General features: G+C 40.7%; 1 protein-coding gene across 1 annotated transcript in view; it reads right to left on the reverse strand.

Moving 5' to 3' along the window:
* The window catches only part of NIBAN1 (niban apoptosis regulator 1), a 69,283-nt gene that overhangs the window by 5,247 nt on the left and 43,943 nt on the right, over positions 1-20,093 (reverse strand). Inside the window, exons 6-13 of the mRNA XM_074877116.1 lie at positions 13,437-13,552; positions 7,489-7,593; positions 7,232-7,394; positions 6,076-6,263; positions 5,658-5,819; positions 2,725-2,835; positions 2,015-2,122; positions 96-207 (exon numbers count right to left, since the gene is read on the reverse strand). Of these exons, the coding sequence (XP_074733217.1) occupies positions 96-207; positions 2,015-2,122; positions 2,725-2,835; positions 5,658-5,819; positions 6,076-6,263; positions 7,232-7,394; positions 7,489-7,593; positions 13,437-13,552 (1,065 nt within the window). The remainder of the gene's footprint in view (positions 1-95; positions 208-2,014; positions 2,123-2,724; positions 2,836-5,657; positions 5,820-6,075; positions 6,264-7,231; positions 7,395-7,488; positions 7,594-13,436; positions 13,553-20,093) is intronic.

Consider the following 20,093-nt stretch of genomic DNA (forward strand, 5'->3'; position numbering starts at 1 on the left):
TGAAACAGCCAGTTAGGACTCTGGGAAGCTCTGAAGCAAGAGCTCCTGGGCCAACAGCTGAAATGTTATTACTGTCACCTCAAGAATGTCCTCACCTTTCAGGGTTTCTTCAAGCAGTGTCTGATATAAAATCTCTTCATACACGTTCTCTACTTGGATCACGCTGGTGTAATCAGCAAAAATGTACTGCTCGTATTTCTGCAGCTCCTGTGCAGATAGAAGAAAGGAACAGGTATATAAAAATGAGAGATTCTGAGAGTCCTACTTCAACAGAGCACCGTGGAGATGCCATCTAGCAGGTCTTGCAATGCTCCTTGCTGGTTCTAGAGATGAACTATTTGAACTATGACTAAATGAACTATGTATGTTCACAATTTATTATGCACTTGTCAGTCAGTATTCTTGCACTACTATTACATTTAAATGACCTATAGAACATTGCCATCTGCACTATAATAAACAATTCTGAAATAAATAGCTGGTGAGGAAACGTCTCACTGTCCATAGTGAGCGTGGGAGATACAGGGTTTGGTTTTGTTTTTCTAATAGGTGTGTAACATTTGTAGCTTACTGATTTATAACGCATTAGGCTGTCTAGACAATAATTGAGTCGTCATCACTAAGCAGCTGTTTGGTGGCCTATAAAAAGTAAATTAAGTGACCTCTGCCTACTTCTAGAAGAGGTGCCTACATACAAATCTCTGGAGGTTTTCAAGTAAAGACTTGGCTGGACATGTCAACTGTGCCATACATTTGCTTCTAGAGCTGACTGCTCATTTCTGCAGAGGTACAAATGCAAAAGGCTTGTGGGAAATTAAACAGAAAGGGCTTGTGGGAAGATTTCGCCACCACTGCTCCCTCTGACCTGTATGACAGAGACACGATGTGGGACTCCACGCTCTCTACATATATTCAGGGTGATGAAATGCTTCCCCTTGTGCGTAGACCCCATGTCTTGAAGGCACTGCTGACACTGGACATGAGACTATTTTTTGGGGGATAGTAAAAAAGTAGAGTGACATACAGAAGAGAGTGATTTTAAATATAATTTTTAAAGTTGTAAGTTTTAATAATCCATACGCAAAGACTTGCAAGTATAACTTGGCAAAATACTTGGTTTTAAACTTGTTTTTGAAGCTGAAACAAGCTGGAGAGAAACAGCAAGAGCAGCACACTGTGGGTGAGAGCTTTAAGCCTCCAGGGACTGATGAACATGAAGGGAAACAAAAGGGCAGAGGGGCCGGGATGGCTTAGGGCAGTCATCTTCTAGCAGGTAGAGTGAAAATGCAAGAGGATATGCATGGGCTTCAAGAAGGGTACAGACTATTTTGAGCCAAGGTGAACAGCATTCCAACTGGCCTCTGATGTAGCCACATGGATAACATCTCCACAAAACTCTGGTAGCCAAATTTGCTGAGTACTAACCTACTCATACGATTAAGGGCAACAGAGATCACGTCTGCATGTTTGTTTCCTGGTTGTTGATGCAATTACTTCCATTTAAAATCACCGAGGGCGAGCGCGCAGCCTGTCTGCTTGCTGCTCCTGCTGCCCAAGCAGGCACTTGGCTTTGAGGGAGGTGCATGGTCACAGCCGTGCCTCGGCATGCTGCTCAAGAAGAAAGTGCCCTCTCCCACAGACTGAATTTCAGCCTGCAGCAGGGCTGCTGAACACAAGGACAAGCTCATAACCTACAATCGTTACTGTCGAGAGGAGTCCAGTTTGAGGGGACTTCAGATCTCTAGGGAAGAAATGGAATGGGGATGGGCAAAGGTCTGCAACTATCTTTGAGAAAGCAGGCTGTATATACAGATTCCCTGTTTCCTGAAATCCTCCTTATGCTCCACATCTACCCAGTCCACAAACTGGCAAATCTAAGTGTCATTTGGCCAAGCAGGCAGCCAATCTGCACAACACTGAGAGAAAACAGCTTTACAGAGTTGAGGATTTACTGCAAGGTGTTAATCCTTCCCTGCCTTTTATTATTGTTTTTTTGTAAATCACAGAAACCTACTGGTTTGCACGTTGAAGCCAGTGTCTTTTGCATTGTGGGCAAAGTAATCTGTACAAGTGCTTCTTGAAATATCTTCTTCCGGATAGTGCTGCTGTCATAATCATATTGCTGTCAAAACAGACAAAAAGAGAAACAAGCCCAAACGTGTTTTGGATTAATCACTCATGGGAAGAACTGGTTCTTGTTATCATGTAACTGGTGATGGGTGAATCCCGAAGGATATCACATCACGGCTCCACTCAGGGGTTTGAATTCTCATGCAGGTTATTCCAGCTTTTCCAAAAATACTCCAAAATCTAGTTTTCTGGGATCTCTTTCCCTTATTTTTTTTTTTATACCTACAAACAGCCCCCTGACTGCTGTCTTCAGGTATTTCAGCACTGCCTCTTCCGAGAGTAATGAATTCTAGGGGCAGGCTAATAAAAAATTATAAAGCTAGTAAAAAATTATTTACCCAGATCCCCAGCATCATATCCAGATGATTTAACTGCAATTAAAGGGACTGCACATGTAAATACTTTTACAAGTGTCTGCCCAGAACTAGGTTTAACCCCCCAAATGACCAGCTTTGCTACGTGCCACCAAATCAGTATTTCCAGCTAATAGTAAGAGATATATTTATGAGATAAATTCATATAAAATATATTCTCCATTTCCAACAAGGCAGAACCCAAGGTCTTCCTGTGCAAACGCTGCTGCATTACATTTACCTTCAGTACTCTCAGCTTGACTTTTTCAATGGTTGTTGCAACTTTGGCTGAGTCTGCCTGGCGACTTGGAGAGAACAACTGCTCAAAAGTATAAACTGCATTTTCCATCAGCTAAAAACAATAATTAAAAAAAAATCTGTTAAAGACCAGTAACATAAAAATCCTACGTATGTAAAGAAGCATAATAAATGTAAGTGTTAACTTAAATTGTATTTTTGAGAAGACGAAATGGAGAAAGAGTAACAGGCCTAAAATCAATAAATATTTCAAGTACTTTAAACAATTGTCGAAGGGGAAGAAAAGCCTTGTTTAGTTTAGATTGCAATGCTCAGTTTTGGAATAGGAAACTCAAAAGAAGATTATCCAAGAGACTAAGAAAATGAAACCACCTCAACTTCTATCTAGAGTTTACAGGCAGGTCAATACTTGAAAGTCTGCTGATGTAACTAAACAAACAGTTATACCAGCAAACTTACTCAGAGTAGATTAATTTATACTGACCAAAGATTTTCTGATGTATTTCAGTTCTCTGAAGGTTAGCAAGCACAGAAATGATGCAATAAATAAAGGAAATTAAGCCTTAGTATCATTATTATGCTATCATGGCTTTCTTGTATAGATTTACTCTCATGTCACCATCCAAACTGATGGTGACAAAAAGTAGAATCGATCATCTATATATAAAGGCCATAGACAAAACTCATTATCCCTGATGAGAAGACTCCCATTGACTCCTACCAGATTCTAATCATCTTAATCATTAATACTGCAGATATTTTTTTTAAAAAGAAAGCAATCAGTAGCTTTCCTTGTAATACAAATAATTATCAGTAAAAATCACACAGAGTGGAATAATTTCTCACAGATTTATGTTAGGCTGGCATTTGCTACATTTTCAGGTTATGCAGAGATTCATTAAAAACATTAAACCCCCTACTCTGAAAAGGTATTTCAGAAAAACAGTTCTGCCAGCGGTAATTGTGTCTACCTAATGAGGTTTTGCTTTTCTTAGCTAAGTGTTTCCACTCAAATTTTAATATATCCTCATTGGAGAAGTACAGGGAGGCTGTCCATACGGCTGGGTCTTCCTTTGCATCACATGGGACCACCCCAGTGGATACACAGACAGCCACACATGCATACTTATGGATAAGACATGCTTTTAATTCCTCTTTGGCTAGTAATATTTTCCCGAATTAAAATATGTAGGGACAAACGTTGAAGGCCAATTCTTTTAACTGACTGCAGATCATGTAAGATTGGATTATAGAGACTGTAATTGTAAATGGAAATGTAGAAGATGGAGGTTTATTCAATTTGTGCATGCATCAGGAGGCTGTAAACACTCATGCACTGCAGGACCTTGGATATAAGAAAAAGACAGGATCAGCACAGAGTTAAGTCCAAAAATAATTAAAAGATGAACTACTGACTTTTAATTTAAATTTTTATTTGAAGAAAATTGTAAATTGGTGTACTTCTAGTGAAGTCACTAAAACTGCTTTATTTATTCATGCCAGTTGAGCATTGTGCTCCCAGATTTCCTAAAACTGGCCACTAGAGGATGCCAAGCTCCCAAACCAAGAAATCCTGCTCCAGCCTCCTCCCGAGTTAAAGTTAAGCCAAATGCTTCTTTTAAGTTAAGACTACGCCAGCATAGACATGCCTGACCTTCCTCGTTAATAAAATAAATGCCCATGGACACAAAGTGAAACTACTTACAATTTTTATGAGAAAAATACCAGCCTTTTAAAGAGAGAGAAGCAATGACAACATTTTTAGATACCAGCCTTTTAAAGAGAGAGAAGCAAGAACAGCATTTTTAGAACAACTTGTGCTTTAATTTAACTTATTTATTGTGAATTTTGACTCCTGTTTAGAAAAAAACACCACTTGGTTTGTATCTATTTTCGCTCTACTTCTTTGTCTTGACTCATGGTCTTCTCTTGCTGAAAGACATTTTATTTGGCAGCATTTTGGAATGGTCCCCCTGAAAGACCCAGACATGAAATCAGAATTTTATTTCTGAATAATTCTTTGGCTGCTGATCATGGCTGTACTTAGAGGAGCTGCTTTTAGGAAAACCCTATCCCAGCACTGTGCTAAAGACTTGCTTTCCATATTCATAACTCCCACTACATAAAACTGGACCAACTCCATTTCACAAGATTACCAACTAGATTATTTAGTTTCTCAACTATGGATTAAAATCACAGGATTCAACATAGAGCTACAAGGCCAAATCTGCCCCGTGATCTGGCAATCAAAAGAAGTCTACCGGCCAGCTCCTAACAGATTTCTGGCCAGGCATCCAGAAGAAATAAAAACAAAGCAAAATTATAGCTTATACCAATACACACTAATGGAGAAAAAGAGGTGGAGTTCATTTTTCATCTGAAATGATGTAGTCAATTGAACCATTCCCATGAGAAGTTGGTTAAAGAACATACATGCAGCTACATCCTGAGACATCATCTGTGTCCAAGTAATTGCCAGCTTCTAACATTACCTTACTTTGTATTAATGAGAAAATAAACTACCAAGAAGGAGACATTCCGTTTTGGTAAAATATTTTTAAGACGCTTCCTGAAAAATCAATCCTTGAGAATGGAAATCAGGTAGATTTTAGCCATGCCATTGGTTACAAGCACAACTTTCTTGGGTGCTGAGACACTGAGAATTCAGAACATGAAAGTTCAGGAGAAACGATCCATCCAAAATTTTTCTGCCTCGCTGAAAGACACACATGCAACCTCACAAATATAAACGTCAAACAGCTTCTAGGTGTGATTTTCTTAGGTTTTGTTATCTGTATTTTGATTAAGAGATATTCTGGGACCCTTGCACAGCTTTTTATCAAGATCACTTTGAAGCAGATTAGAAGGACAAACCTAACCTGTTCTCCCAGGAGGAAAAACTGGATCTTACAGTACCTCTTGCATGAAGTTCTGTGTCCTCTGAATCACAAAATCAATGTGATAGACCTTGAAGCGACTCTTGAGGTCTTGAAGGAGCTCCTGCAGGAGGTTCACTTTCAGATAGCAGGGCTCCATTTTCACAGAGTTGAATGGTAGGTTCATAAGCTGATCCACGTTCTGCATTCCAGTGGAGGAAGAACAGGTTTCGAGAGAAAGCAACCAGAGGCAATTTTTTAGTAGAGAATATAACAGTGGCCCTAATTCAAATTCTGATATCTACACTGCAGTTGCACAAATACCACAAGACTTTCTAAATGACAAAACTAAGTGCTAGCATACTATCACCTGAGAAAGCAAATACTGCTGTCAGTCAAGTTCTAGCTAGAAGGTCCTTATGCTAATATAAAAGGCTCCAAACATATTCATGTCTTACCTCCTTTAGCTTCGTGATATCATTCGTCTTCTGAAAGTCCTGGATGATTTCATTAACTTCTTTATCAAAAAGCGAGCGGACTTCAGTGAATCCAGAACTCACCGGACCCATGAGCTCCTCTAATATGGATGTTAGAAATGGCTGGATATTTTCTGTGCAGCACTTCTGGGCAGGCTCAGAAACAGTGGCTGGAGTGTCAGAAAATACAACGGTTGCATTTAGGCTACTAAGAGATACAGTGAAAAAAGTAATCTGATTTACTTTACAATGAATTCAACGATTCCGTATTTTTCCCTGGAGTCACACCTCCGCAAAGATGATGAGGGTGATGAAAGCAGAGTTTATAGTTTTATGAGTGACAGTGAAATATCTTTTCCCATGCCCCACCTAACCAAACGCCAGCAGCTTGGGGGCACTGTGAGAGCAGAGAAAAGGGCGGCTCTTAACTACTGATACACACTGGGAGGTTTGCACAGAGCGTGCCCAGGGTGACTCTACGAGGAGACCTCCAAACTTGGTACTCTGCAGTTCACTGAAAGCACCCTAGTCTGGTATGTGAGAATATCAACAGAACATTCTGACTTCTATCAAAGCAGCTCCTAAATTATCAGCTATTTATTTGCTTGCTTAAGCAACACCAACTCATGTTTTGCCTGCTTTTTACACTCATTTTTCTATTCATAGCAAAATTGTAATTACTTCACATTAGTTTAAAACCACCTAAGAAGCCCTTTGGTTTCTTTGGTAGGCTATGAATTTGTCACAGAACCAAAACCTGGTTTTGTGGCACATTCCTAGACATCAGGCGAAAACCACTACACTTTTAATTATGCTTATGTGACCTGTATCTTTCTTACATAAGGCTGTCCAAATGACAATGAAAGCAGAATGAGCAACTCTTGTCAGAATATTCAAAACCTGTCAGCTCTAGCTCCAACTTGAGAAGACCTAGTATCTTCACAGACACAGCGGCCACAGGTATCATTTCCCATCAAAGGCAGTAGAGGCCCAAAGCATTTGTTTTCTGAAAATTAGTGTCTTCAGTTGGATTTTTCAAAACACATGAGGATTTCAAAACAACGACATCTGGTGATTCAAGCAACACAATGGGAAACATTAAAAAATTGCTCCAAAACACAGCTGTTCCTCCACTAACCTTTGATTTTTCCAGCTAAGAAATTTTTGGAGTTCAGAATCTGATCCATGTCTGAACGAATGGTTCCTTCAAGGGTTTTTGCAAAATCTCTGCATTCGTCTTTCAAGGTACTTAATCCTTCTGCCACCTGCTGCTGGACTAGGCCATAAGTTTCTTCTACAATCTAAAACCAGATTAAATTAAGAAGCGTAGATCAGAATCAGCACACACAGACAACTGCTGTGAGAAACAACTAGTCTGCAAATAACAGTACTTACACCAAACCAGGCCCGCTTCCTGTCATTCCTCTTTCCTTTCATTTTAGGCAGAATCATCGTCTGAAGGTTAGGCAGGAGTTCCTCCATCACAAGGTTGCTCAGGATCTGTATAGTCAGAAGATTAAAATGACATGTTGACACACTGTTCTTCATCTGAAAACTGAGCACTCACATCACAGAGTGATGTGCAAACACAGGCAACCTCAAATATACAATGGTTTAGCCATCCCAGGTTGCCAGGAGGACCGAATTTAAAATATTAGGTATGCTTGAGGGAAGCTCCATGCATTTCATCTGAAGCATCTTTCACTGAAAGACTGAGAGACCATGCAACAATTGACAACAGATGAACTAAGATGCTGAACTAAGATGCCCGTTAAAATTTACTGCATGCCATTATGAAATTGCCATGTGAAAATCAATGAAGCTAAAATGATTTATATCAACTGAGCAACTGGATCAAAAACATCTGAAAAGTTGGTTTGCTGACTGCTGCTTCCCCAAACTGACCTTGTTCTGGGACACTCACACCCTCCCAGAGGAGATAACGTTGAAGAGAAATTGTTCTAAAGACTCATCAGACAAAGGATCCTTCTGATAGGAAGAGAATCGGCCAAGAAAAGAAAGATATGACCGTACTAACATGAATCTCTAGCACTTTTTCAGGTGAGCACCAACTTCACAATTCAAAGATGAAAAGAAGGAGATCCCAGAAAAAATAGGATACAGGACTGAGATGGAACCCAGAAATGTGGGTAATCTGTGAATCAAACAATTCCACTCTATCTGATTTTTTTTTTTTCAAAAATGTGTAACATGATCCAAAAGATTCGTTAGGCCCAGCCTAATCCTGAGGCAAAAGGCATAAAATAAATAGCTGTTGGAGTTTGTGAAAAACTTTTCAAGCAATTTCTTTTGTCACTAAAAGACAACTATACTGGTCTAAAACCAATAAAACTTTCACATTGTAGAATTCATATACATTAAAATCTCCTTCCAACACCTCCAGATTCTTGAACAAAAACCATGAAATATATAACCTAACTCTGTGACAAAGGTGCACCACAGCAGATAGGCAGGAGGAAGAAAATTGTCAAAGGGACCTCTACACATCAACCATTCATGATGGAATGTAGGAAAACTGAGGAAAATATATCACTGCCCCATTTTTTTATTATTGCTCTAAGTATATTGTCAGTCTGTCATTGCTGTATTTTTCTAAATTGACATTGAGTACTTTTCTCCCTCAAAAACATTTTGACTTTGAAAGAGGTTCAGTGGTTGTAGAAGAGATGCATCACCCTCTCTGATCCCAGCATCCAACTGGCAATTTGGTCTTGCAGATGGTTCCAATTAGAAAGAAAAGACATCCCACTGGGAACAGAGATGATACCGATTTGGGGGAGTGGTCAATACGCTGGCAAGCAAGGCTGCTATTCAGAGGAACCTAGATGGGCTGAAGAAATGGGTGGACAAAAACCTCATAGAGGTCAGCAAAAGCAAATGCATAGTCCAACATCTGGGATGGAAAAATCCCGTGTGCCAGTATAGACTGGTGACAACTGTCTGGAAAGCAATTTTGCAGAAGAGGACTTGGGCATCCTGGTGGACAAGAAATTCAACATCGATCTGCAGAGTGCCCTCGCAGCAAAGGGCAACAGCAGGTCAAGGGAGGAGAACGTTCCCCTCTATTCAGCACTTGTCCGACTGCATCTGAAGTGGCGTCCAGTTTGGGGCTCCCCAATACAAGACAGATCTTGACACACGGGAGTAAGTCCAGCGAAGGCCACCACGATGATCAGAGGACGTAGCACATGACACATGAGGAAAGGCAGAGGGAACTGGGTTTGCTCAGCCTTAAGAAGATAAGGCTCAGGGGAGACCTTATTGCTGTCTACAACTACATAATGGAGGATGTTGGGCAGACAGAGCCAGACTTTTCTTGGAAATGCACAGGGAAAGGAAGAAGGTGATGGTTACAAGCAGCAACAAGGGAAATAGTAATCAGGTATTAAGAAATATTTTTCATCATGAGGGCAGTCATGGGAACAAGTCATGCAATTTCCAACCTTGGATAGCTTCAGAAGTCAACTGCACAAAACTCCTAAAGTTGGCTCTGCTCCGAGTGGGGGATTGGGCCAGATAACCTCCAGAGATCCCCTTTTAACTCAACTGTTCCCAACAGTTCTGTGGTTCTCTTGATAGCATCGCCCAACTTTGTACAGAAGAATAATCAAAGTCTGGCTTCTTCAATACAGAAAGAATGAAACAGAGTGAGACAGATCCCTGCTTTCATTCACTGGCACACATTTCAGGAGTTTTCTTCAGAATGACCCACTCTGTCAGGCTTTGAACCTCCTCTGCCTAGATTTGAACTACAACTTCTTCTTTGCCCACCCCACTCAGATGCACCAATCTGGGAATAAATACAGAGAGTTACAGGCACACATTTAATTTGGAGAGTCTAGGCTTTTCTCTCTGTTTTTTTATTGATGGACACTGTACCTCTGGCCTGAGAAAGCTGGAAAGACGTCTCTTTCTCCTGTGCTTTCCTCTTGCTGTTGGCCAACAAGGCAAACTATGCAAGCAGAGGGAAACAGTTCATCATGGGCCCTGCCCTACCTCTATTTCTTTGTGATCTCAGGTCTCTGAACACATTTCTTATGGAGGCATTTATCAGTGCTGGGGATATATGCTGGATTCTTGAATTTCTCTACTTAAAGCATCTCAATTTTTAACTAAAGACCTCAGTCCCGTATTTGGTTTACTCATCCTCATGATTCAGAGCAGGGAGGGACATCTTTTATTTCTGGACGTGTTCGTTTTCTGTTCATAGATGTTGCCTGGGTATGTTTGTACTGGCCCACAGTTACAGATGCCCAGCTGCCAATTTATGATGACAGAGGCAATACTATCGTGCACGTGCTATGCAGAACAGCACATAACCCTTTCAAGGCTTTTTATCTGTCCTGACTGTACAGCACACATGAGGTTGTCCACAGCTTCTTGAAAGCTTTCAAGTGCAGTAGATATTCTGCAAATCACAGAGAGACACAGTAACCCTATTAAAAAGCAGACAAAATGCATCTTAAGGTTCTGTACATTTCTCATTTACTCTGGGTAAAGGATTACTAGCTTGCTCAACAGCTTCAGTAAAGTCTCACAGGTGAAGTAGGTAGTCCTCCTTCCTCTCCAGCAAGGCTTGAACAGAGCTTTTGCTAAGTAATGCATATTCGAACCCAACTCCTTTCCTGGCTTTCAGCAACAGCCCAGCACAGTCCTCATTCAAGGATCACTGCCCTGATGCACCCAGCTGCTGGCTGAACCAATACAGAGTGCAAAAACACCACTCAACTTTACATTTCGTCATGCCAGTGCTTTTTCATTTGTGCCATTTCATTCATGCCAGTGCTTCCTGACATTCAACCTCACGTATTACAGCTGCCTGAGAGGGTTTTAGGCACGCACCAACAACACGATAGGGAAAGGGCAGGAATTTAGACAGCAAAAGTAAGAAAGAAAGGGTTCTGACTGCATGCCACGTTGTGTAAAACAGTATTTCCGTGCATAAGACAGCCCCTACAGAAATATAACTCTTTATTAATATACCTCTCACATACCTATGATATGCAATACCCTATTATTGTTGTTTCATGTAATTCAGTACTTATAGATCATGCCACAGCACCACTCAAATTCAGCTATGCTGACTCAAATACCTGTCAAAACCAATGGACTAATTCAGGTCCTAAACTAATGAGTCACTTAAAAAAAAATCTTACAAATAACCCAAACTGGAGCACCACAGACCAAATAATATACGTGACGACGGATCAAACATATTCTGAAGAATCTGAGCTCTCTGGAAACATTTTTAGGAATGTCGGATCAGCTTTATATTTCTGTACTGCAAGGTGCACTGTAGGGGTTTGGGGTTTTTAAATCCTTTATTCATCTATTCTTGATTTACCAATATGTTATTTCCACATTCATGTAGATCAATGGAGTTATGCTAGTGTAAAATTGGTGTGCTGTAGTGCTCTCAACTATGAGGCTGTACTGCTGCTTCTAACAAAAATGTCCTGGTTTTAACCCTGTATTTCAGCACTTACCTACAGAAATACCATCTACAATTGAATTTATCCTTTGTTAGTAATGAAACCTTAAAAACGAAAGAGCAAAAACAAAACCAAGAAAAGGAGCTTTTATGACACAAAAAAATTTAGTAGGTCTTCAGCCGAGTGACTGGGTACTTGCTAATATACATCCGTGCTGCAGAACCTAGGCAGAACGGCGTGAGCTAATGCTGCGGAGACTCTGTCATTATAAATGAATGTCAGGGAATATATTTATTGGCATTCTGCAGAGATTCTTGCAGCAACAAATTGTAGCTTGCTTGTTCCAAACCATTCACTTAGCTTGGATATTTGCCTAAAATAATTATTCTACTTGGTCAAAGCAAGCATGAGAACACACTATAGTTACAGAATTATTACTAAGAAGATAATAGCGTAACTAGTCTGGATGTCTTCTGATTACAGTTCTCTTGAGGTATATGGGTTATGAGTAAGTAGTTGGCAAGCAATAGGAAAAACAAAACATAAAATGAAACTAGCAGTATAATAGCTGCATAACTTGAGGGAGGAGGGGAGAAAAGAAAAGCCCTCAGTCCCTCCACTGGAAGGTTATAACTCGTTATACTAACGAATTCATTATCAGACGTTAGAAGGAAACTTCAGTCCCTGGCACTGGGAAAGACACTGTTTACAGATTCTTCTCCAGCTTCCACATTTTTCAGCATTTCAAAGGTAGGGTTCTCCTAAAAGAACAATCTGGTTTCTTAAAGCAAAACCCTGGATCCTGAACTCTCCATCAGGCTTTTTTCCATTTTCCCAAAGGGAAGCCAGATTTCGTCAAGGAAAACACCCAGCAGCTGGTACTAAAGTAAATATTTGCTGCTAAGTGCTTTGGAAAAAATTTATAAATCAGGTCTCAATTGCACTAAAAGACATCTTGAGTGATGCCAGAGGGATCAGTAGAGTTACTTCAGCTACCATCAGTGCTCCAAAGCTGCTCATTCAGGTGCCCAAGCACAGACGCAGACCCTGAGCCTAGCATCTCCTTTCTGAGGAACTGAAGTACACAAATTTTTGGTGTTTGAGTGTGACTGTTACTATGCAAGACTCTGTTTCAGAAGTCTGGCACAATAAGTAGGTCTACTATTTTATCTGCTCAGGACTAAAAACTTCATTCCCAAAGAACAGGAAAAAGCAAAATGAAGAGATTCTTCAAAATTTATGTTTAGCTGCTATTCTGTTTTTTGTAAAGCCTGATCTCCTACGATGGCATCCAGAGGCACTACAGGACAAGCAAACTGTTGTGTTTAGTAGCAAAGGTAATAGCAACACAAGCAAAAAATAACTCTTACCTACAAAATAGCTGTCACAAAAGACAGAAAAATGGAGCACAGCCCAATGCAGCTGACAGCGAGTATCTGCTGCATACAACCCATGGGTTCTGAGTTTGGTGTGTTTGCTTTTGGTCTCACTGATTTACCAAAACTATAAACAGCAGCAAATGTGGTAGCGAGATGTTAGCAAGTGCCTTGTTTTAGACACAGCATTTATTCACCAATTGACGCTGTGGCATAAAATTAAAGTAGATATATCAGGCTTTTGGGGAAATGTGGCTATCCCTACATTCCAGCACAACGCAACAACTTTAGTTCACAGCATAATTTCACTTTTTAGTAAAAAACTCAGAATGGGGCTTATTAAAAAAGAAATGTCACTTCCATATCTGTAAGAACTACCTTAAAATCTTGGGTATTTCTACCTAATATATTTTTTTCTAAAAACCATTTTTTTCCCAAGAGGCTTTACAACCTTCACTATCCTCAGAGCTGCCATATCCAAAGCCAAAACAAAACCAGGAAGATATTTTTTTACCTCTTTTTCATTGCCAGTTATCATTTCCCACGTTCCATAGTGGCCTTTCTCCTGCCGGAAGAACTGAATGGCTTCTAAGAACGCCTCAACTTCATACGTGGTCTGCTTGAGAAAATCTAAAGAAAACAAAAAATTACCATTAAATATTTACCCATAAATAACATTTTAAAAAATAACCATCCTTTTCTGATGCAGTTTCCTGTTCCATGTGCTTCCAGCAGTAACATTTTTAAACCATTTACTAAACCTGAATATCTGAAGACCTTGGATTTTCATTAAGATTTAGAAATGTAATGTTGAACTATCACATTGCAGATATGAACTATCACAAGCCATCCCATCTAAGATGATAAATTAAACCAACACCAGCAAATGTTAATATGGAGCACAAGATAAGGTAAGAGTTTTACGGCAGCAAGCCTTGTCTGTGGTAGACTTTGACAAGGCTGTCATTAACATATCAAAGCTCATCCCTTGCCTTTACACCTATAAGCAATTCAAGGTGGTGCATTGGAAGACTTTGACAACACATACCAGGGCCAAGAGTTGGGAGGTTCTACTTTTTTGAGATAAGATTAAGAATTTAAGATAGTGACAGTCGGCTGATTGCGGCATGTTGTACGTTCTTGATAAACTGCTGAACCCTGAGTTAACACTCCCCAGTAATCTTTTATTCCCTTTGTTGTATTAAGGAATTGATGATCAACATGATTTTTCATGGATGTACAATAAAACAGACCTGGACGAAGTAAGCACCGTGCTCCTACCAATTAAGCACAAAAACTTCTGGCAAAATCATGCTGCTTTCCCTAAATATTTCAGGAATGTTTAACCACAGCTCTGGAGTATCTGGCTATTGTCCGTGGCTACTGCTGCTAGATGGTAGCTCTTCCCAAGAACAATGTGGTAGCCTGGTGACACTGTTGTAGAAATGAGACCACAGCACGGAAAAGAATGAGAAGTGGCTGAGCTAGTTTGCTCTTACAAACTCCAGATAACCAGTCGTGTAACAGAAACTACATCTCGGGCAAATTTTTCTTTCCAAACTGCTAAAGGCTTTCAAGAGAGTTGCAGCCAACACTCTCCTTCACATGAAAGCACACAAAGCCACACAGCTAAGGAAGACTGCTATAGTTACACAGCAGAACTAGTTTGTCGTGAGGAGAAACAGTCCCTCTGCCTCAAAATGTGGAAAAGCCCCCTAGAGCAATCAGGCCACTTGACAAGCCTGAGTAAGAAAAACCACCACTGAAATACTTCAGGAATTCAAGTGTTGTGTCTTTGCTATGAAACAGAGCTTCAGGATTATTGTGAGGATTATTATCTTAAGGGAAAAACAAAGCCACGATGGTTTATTGTCCCCTCTTCAGGGTTATCTACTTGCAGCCTTGATCAGCTGAAGTGCTATTGTGCACACATTAGGAAGAAAGAAGGGAAGAAGAATGTTAATTCTCTCAAAGGTAAGTATGCTGCTTTAGAAGATACTGATATGTATAAACAATGGCTATGTGAAGAGTCAGAGAGTACGTTCTCAAGCCTTGCCTGTCAAGCAAGACACTTCTTTTGACTTGTTCATGAAACTTCTAAAGAAAGAAGCTTTATAAGAGGCTTGCTTACATGCCAAGGGCAATACAGGGATTATACAAATTATGGAAAACATGAAGGACTAACGCTACAGTAATGCCTGAAATGTCTCCTCCACACGCTTTACACAAAAATGAAAGCTACAGAAACCTACAATTAATTTCATCAGTGCTTCACCCTGGCTACTGCTTGAATTATCTACATGGCGGGCAATGAGGTTTCAGATCAGCTAAGGGCCCAAATGTCAGAATTTGCCCTTTCAGAGTTTCCTCTGGGTGTAATAATTACGTCAGGAAGGTATGTTTTACATACTGAGGTGCAGTAAACACTCTCTCAATGCCACTCTATAGATACCATCCCTGGTTTGGGGATATTTGGAGGTCCAGAGAGATCACACAATTTCTTCAAGCCCACATGATGATCAAACAAGAGAAAAACAGCCAGGTAAAATCCCAACCATACTCACTGCTACCTCCATGATTTACAGCATTTTTAATGGCAAGTCACAAACTAGGATGCTAAAATATCAGTACAAGAGTTGTAAGTCAGGCTGTTCACTGCCAAGACAACATCCTCTGATGGCAGGTTTAATGAACGAATGGAGTATTACACCTGAGAAACTCATGGAGAGTTGCGTCTGAAAGCTTTTGTCCTCCCAGAATTAAACTCTGATTATTTTGATGAGAAGAGGGCTGGGCTTGGCTGGAGGAAGGGAGAACTGTAGCTCCTGCAGCCCTCCGATCGTGACTCACATGTTTTCCTTCTTCACAGCTGTGCTCCTTCCTAACCAAAAGGGACAACAAACCATCCAAAGGGCTGGATCTTGGATCTGCTGAGATGACAAAAGTCTACCCTCTAAGATCATCAGGTTTTAAACTCCATGCTCAAGGGAGTATTTTCTCTCTGTTCTGACTGTCCCCAACCCTGCACAGAAGTGGAAAGAAGGTGCTAAAAATCTAAGAGCGATTCATTTGAATAGTTCATGGGAAAAATACCAAGCTGTAAGTGCCATAAAATCCCAATCACACATTCTTTCCTATGCCAGTAAACACAAGAGAAGAACATAATTACAGCAGCCTTACTACAAAAACAGCTCAAAGTAGAAAGGAAGCTTTATCTTTCAAGGCTACCACAATTGCTTAATTTAGGCAATTTCATTCGCACTTTCCATAGGAGGAAAAGATTGCATCAGTGATAAGGCACTGAACAACTAGATCCATCCAGTGTTGGGCTGTGCAGAAGCTGTTGCCGAGGCACACAAGACAGAGGCACATTCATGGGATATGGCTCAAGAAAAGGGAATTGTACCCAAGCTGAAAGGAGCTGCGGTGCACGTCCTCCAAGATCTCAGCAGGGAAGAGCCAGGGCTTCTGTAAATCAGATCTAGCAGTTTATGAAAAGGCTACAGGACTGCGGCTGGCTTGGCAGCCAGCTCCGTTATGCCACAGCAAAGCAAGAGAAACAATGAATAAGCTGTTGGGGTCACCCCGTTTGCGTGCAAGAGAGAGGATGGTGCGTGGGAGATGGAAGCAGATGCTGCAGCTGCAAACAGGGCAGGTGGTAAACCCCAGCGCTATCAGGAACGATTGTTCCTCAGCAGAAAGGAGGACATGAGCTTCACTCTCCTGAACACACTCACAGGGGCTTCCCCTTCAACAAGTCCAGCTGGCACCTATCATGAGTGATGCAACTGTCCTTGCTGTTTATAGAAAGTGGAGCATGTTAGGGGAGCCTGGTGCAGCGGTGGTTGTAGGTCACCCTTACCCAACTCCCATACAAAGCCATAAAGTTCACTGACTGTCCTCCAGCAAAAGGCCAGTGAGACTTTATAGGTACCCAGACTGATGCTACGTGCTTAATCCAGGCTCGTCCACACTTGGAAAATTACCCAAGCAGCTTCTTCAGTTGCTAATGAATAGAACATCAGCTTAATTGTGGAGAGCAAAATGAAACTGTTCTGTTTAATTTTAAGATAAGAAAACCCACCTAGAGACTCTATCTTTACATATCCAATTGTGGAGCTTAATTTTAATACCAGATAAGATATTGCTAACCATAGATTCCTTTTATAAACATAACAGAATAACTGGTACAACGTTCCTTTTTAAAAGATGGAAGGAAATCTGGAAACACTATGACGTTATGAATCTCCCCAAATTTGCACATCTCTCAGAGGCACAGCTGAGTTTGTTCAGTACTGCAGAAAGCTGTCTGTAGGAATGAGCTTCCCTGCAGCATATAAACAGGTTAAACCCGTCTTTTTTTTAAAAAAAAAAAACAAAAAAACAAACCTCAAACCTTAACTCATCAAAATGATACACAGAGGACCAGGCTACTTGACACCTGGTGCAGAAGTGTTAACTTAGAGGGTCCCATTCCTCATTTCAGCTGCATCCGACGTTTCAGCTGCTGTGGGACTTGCAGTCCCCTAACGAGGTGCTTGAGGCTATGAGCTGTGGCTCCTTCTCTGTCACTTGGCAGATGAATGTTTGGTCCTACGGGGAGTAACGAGGAAATCTGCAGTCTCAAGTTCCTACGTGCTCTCCCACCCACGGCCGGACAGCTGCACCTTTGTTTGAAGATGGACATGCACTGGCACATTGTTTAAAAGCCCCGCGGGAAAGGCTATCGGAACAATTTTTCTGACTCACTAACACTTCTTGTGTGTGTCTGAAGACAGCAGCGGAAATTAATCGCCCTGGTGAATTTGGTCTCCTCTGTAGCCATAGATCGACCAGTCTTACATCAGTCAAAAAACTGAAGACATCTGTGCAAATATTTCTATAAATAGGCCTCATTACCAGAGAAGATGAGTGCTGCAGACCTCACTGCCTCTAGCTAAAACTGTGGACTTTCAGCAAATCCAGGTAATATGAAATCTATATTCCAGTTCAAATTTTGTTTCTGTATGTACTGCAGACTGCTGCATTGGGTCTCTTGCTGTGCTTTGTAGCAGAAAGCTCAAAACCAGCTGATGTTTAATCACGTAGATGATGATTTTTCTTAATTACGATCAAAGGAAGATGACTCTTTAACGTTACATATCCTGACGTGCCACACTAGCTGTTAAAAAGTGAGCATTTCAATATCCAGTTTAAACTGTGTGCCCCTCTGAACAATGATTGTCATTAATGAAGCTATTCAAACTCATTATTGCAGCATGAGAGAGGCTAAAATGGTCGTCAAACAACAGGAATGCCAATAGGTGTTTGAAGACAGAGGACGTATCATTTACCCCCTTAACAAATGCAATGGCAACAAGTTGTGTAAGTAGCAGCACAGCTCACTTCTGTACTGCTCGTGCAACTACACGGAAAAGTCTGTGTTTGGGAAGAGCAGGGAAATGTTTCTCCAGCTCCTGGTGGGACCTCAGTCGGATGCGATAACCAGACAACAAGAATTTTCCACCTCCCAGAACTGATGGGGTGGTTTGCTCTGCTGAGACACCAGTGGTTCACAGTTCCCTTCTGTGTCTTGGCTAATTTTGCAAACTGGGACTCGCTGATTTTTGGATGCAGCAGCAGCATTACCGTGTTAAACTGTTCAGAGAGCCAAGGAACTGCAGTCAGGATGTTTTATGATGTGTAAAAACTGAGTATGTCATTCTTCAAAACAAACTGAGTGCCCCTATTGCAATCCAGTAAATGTCCTTCTCCCATAGGGCTTTTCTTACAATAAATGTATTACTTTTATTGTTAATAATAGTGGAGGGGCATAATGACTGTGGACAAAGTGCTTTACCAAAGTGAGCTAAACCACTGAGAGCAATCTAAGCTTTTTGGCTGACATTTTACAAAAGCCTGAGGCCCAAAGATGTAGATGAACAAGTGTTAAAACAGAGTCCAGAAGTCTGAGCTCACAGAGCACGGGTTTTAATTAAAGAAATGCTGATTCTGACATAACACCCATCATCTGACTACACAAACTCGGAAGTAATCCACCCTGGCTTCATCTGTTTCCTGCAGCACCTATATATACATATATGCAGCATCTACGTATACGTTCCTGAGCTGGACAGCTGCCTACACTTTGGTGAAAGATTCTGCAGTCAGTGAATATTACTTTCCATACAGTCCCTGAATTCTTCCTGCAGGTAACTGTAACTGATATTAAAGCAATCTGGCATCCAACAGTGGTTGTATTTATAAGAGATGATCATGTAAAGGCCCATAGGTAGGAAGGTAGCCTCGCCTGCCTCTTGCCTACCGTCCTCAGGAACTGCAGCTTCGGTCAAATGTCTCTTCCCAACGCAAGTCGCTATCAACCTGACATACTTTGTAGTTCCCTCCTACAAATACCTCCTCAAATCTTCAAAACCACAGTCTGACTTTGGTTAAAAAGTGGGGAAGGCAGGAGGATAGTGGAGGACAGTCACTGGAAGGAAAAGATGATCGAGGAGTCGAGTTCGGTGGACTTTCACTGATGGGGAGAATGTTTGTCATTTACTATAATTTTTGGAATATGATAAATAGGTAGAAACTGCATTTAATGTTATGTGATCTCACAACAATATTACTTTGCTTCCTCATCTGTTTGGTGGAAAGCTGGCTCAGGTGAAGGCAGTGCCAAAACATCTATTTTGCAGCTCTTTCTTGCTGATCGACATTCACTATTTTTCTGGGACAAGAAAAATGTCCGTACAGATATCGGTGAAGGGGCTTCTTTCTTGTGATACTACAAATAGATAGTAGGAGGTGGATAAAGCTGAAAAATGTTTGGAATTTTTATGTCTTATCTTTGATTTTAGTAGTCTCAAAAGATGGTGCTTCCACCACTTACTATTTCCACTGGACACTGCTACCCTCAACATTATAGATTTCATGCTAAGAAATACAAATTACATTTTTCACAATTTTCTTATCCTTCCAAGTCATCCCCCTCTCACATTGGCATATGTTTCTGTCAAATATATTTAGATTGTTGTCTTTCCTCTGCTTTCCATTATACATGCTCTTGGTTCTTTTAAAATAAAAGCTGGCAAAAAAGAAAATACATAACCCTAAACCAGAGGGAAGCTGCTGAAAGAAAACACTGCCATTTTAAAAACCTGTGGTGTCCTAAGCATGTAAATAC

The sequence above is a fragment of the Strix uralensis genome, chromosome 8, assembly GCF_047716275.1.
Source record: "Strix uralensis isolate ZFMK-TIS-50842 chromosome 8, bStrUra1, whole genome shotgun sequence".
Lineage (NCBI taxonomy): Eukaryota > Metazoa > Chordata > Aves > Strigiformes > Strigidae > Strix > Strix uralensis.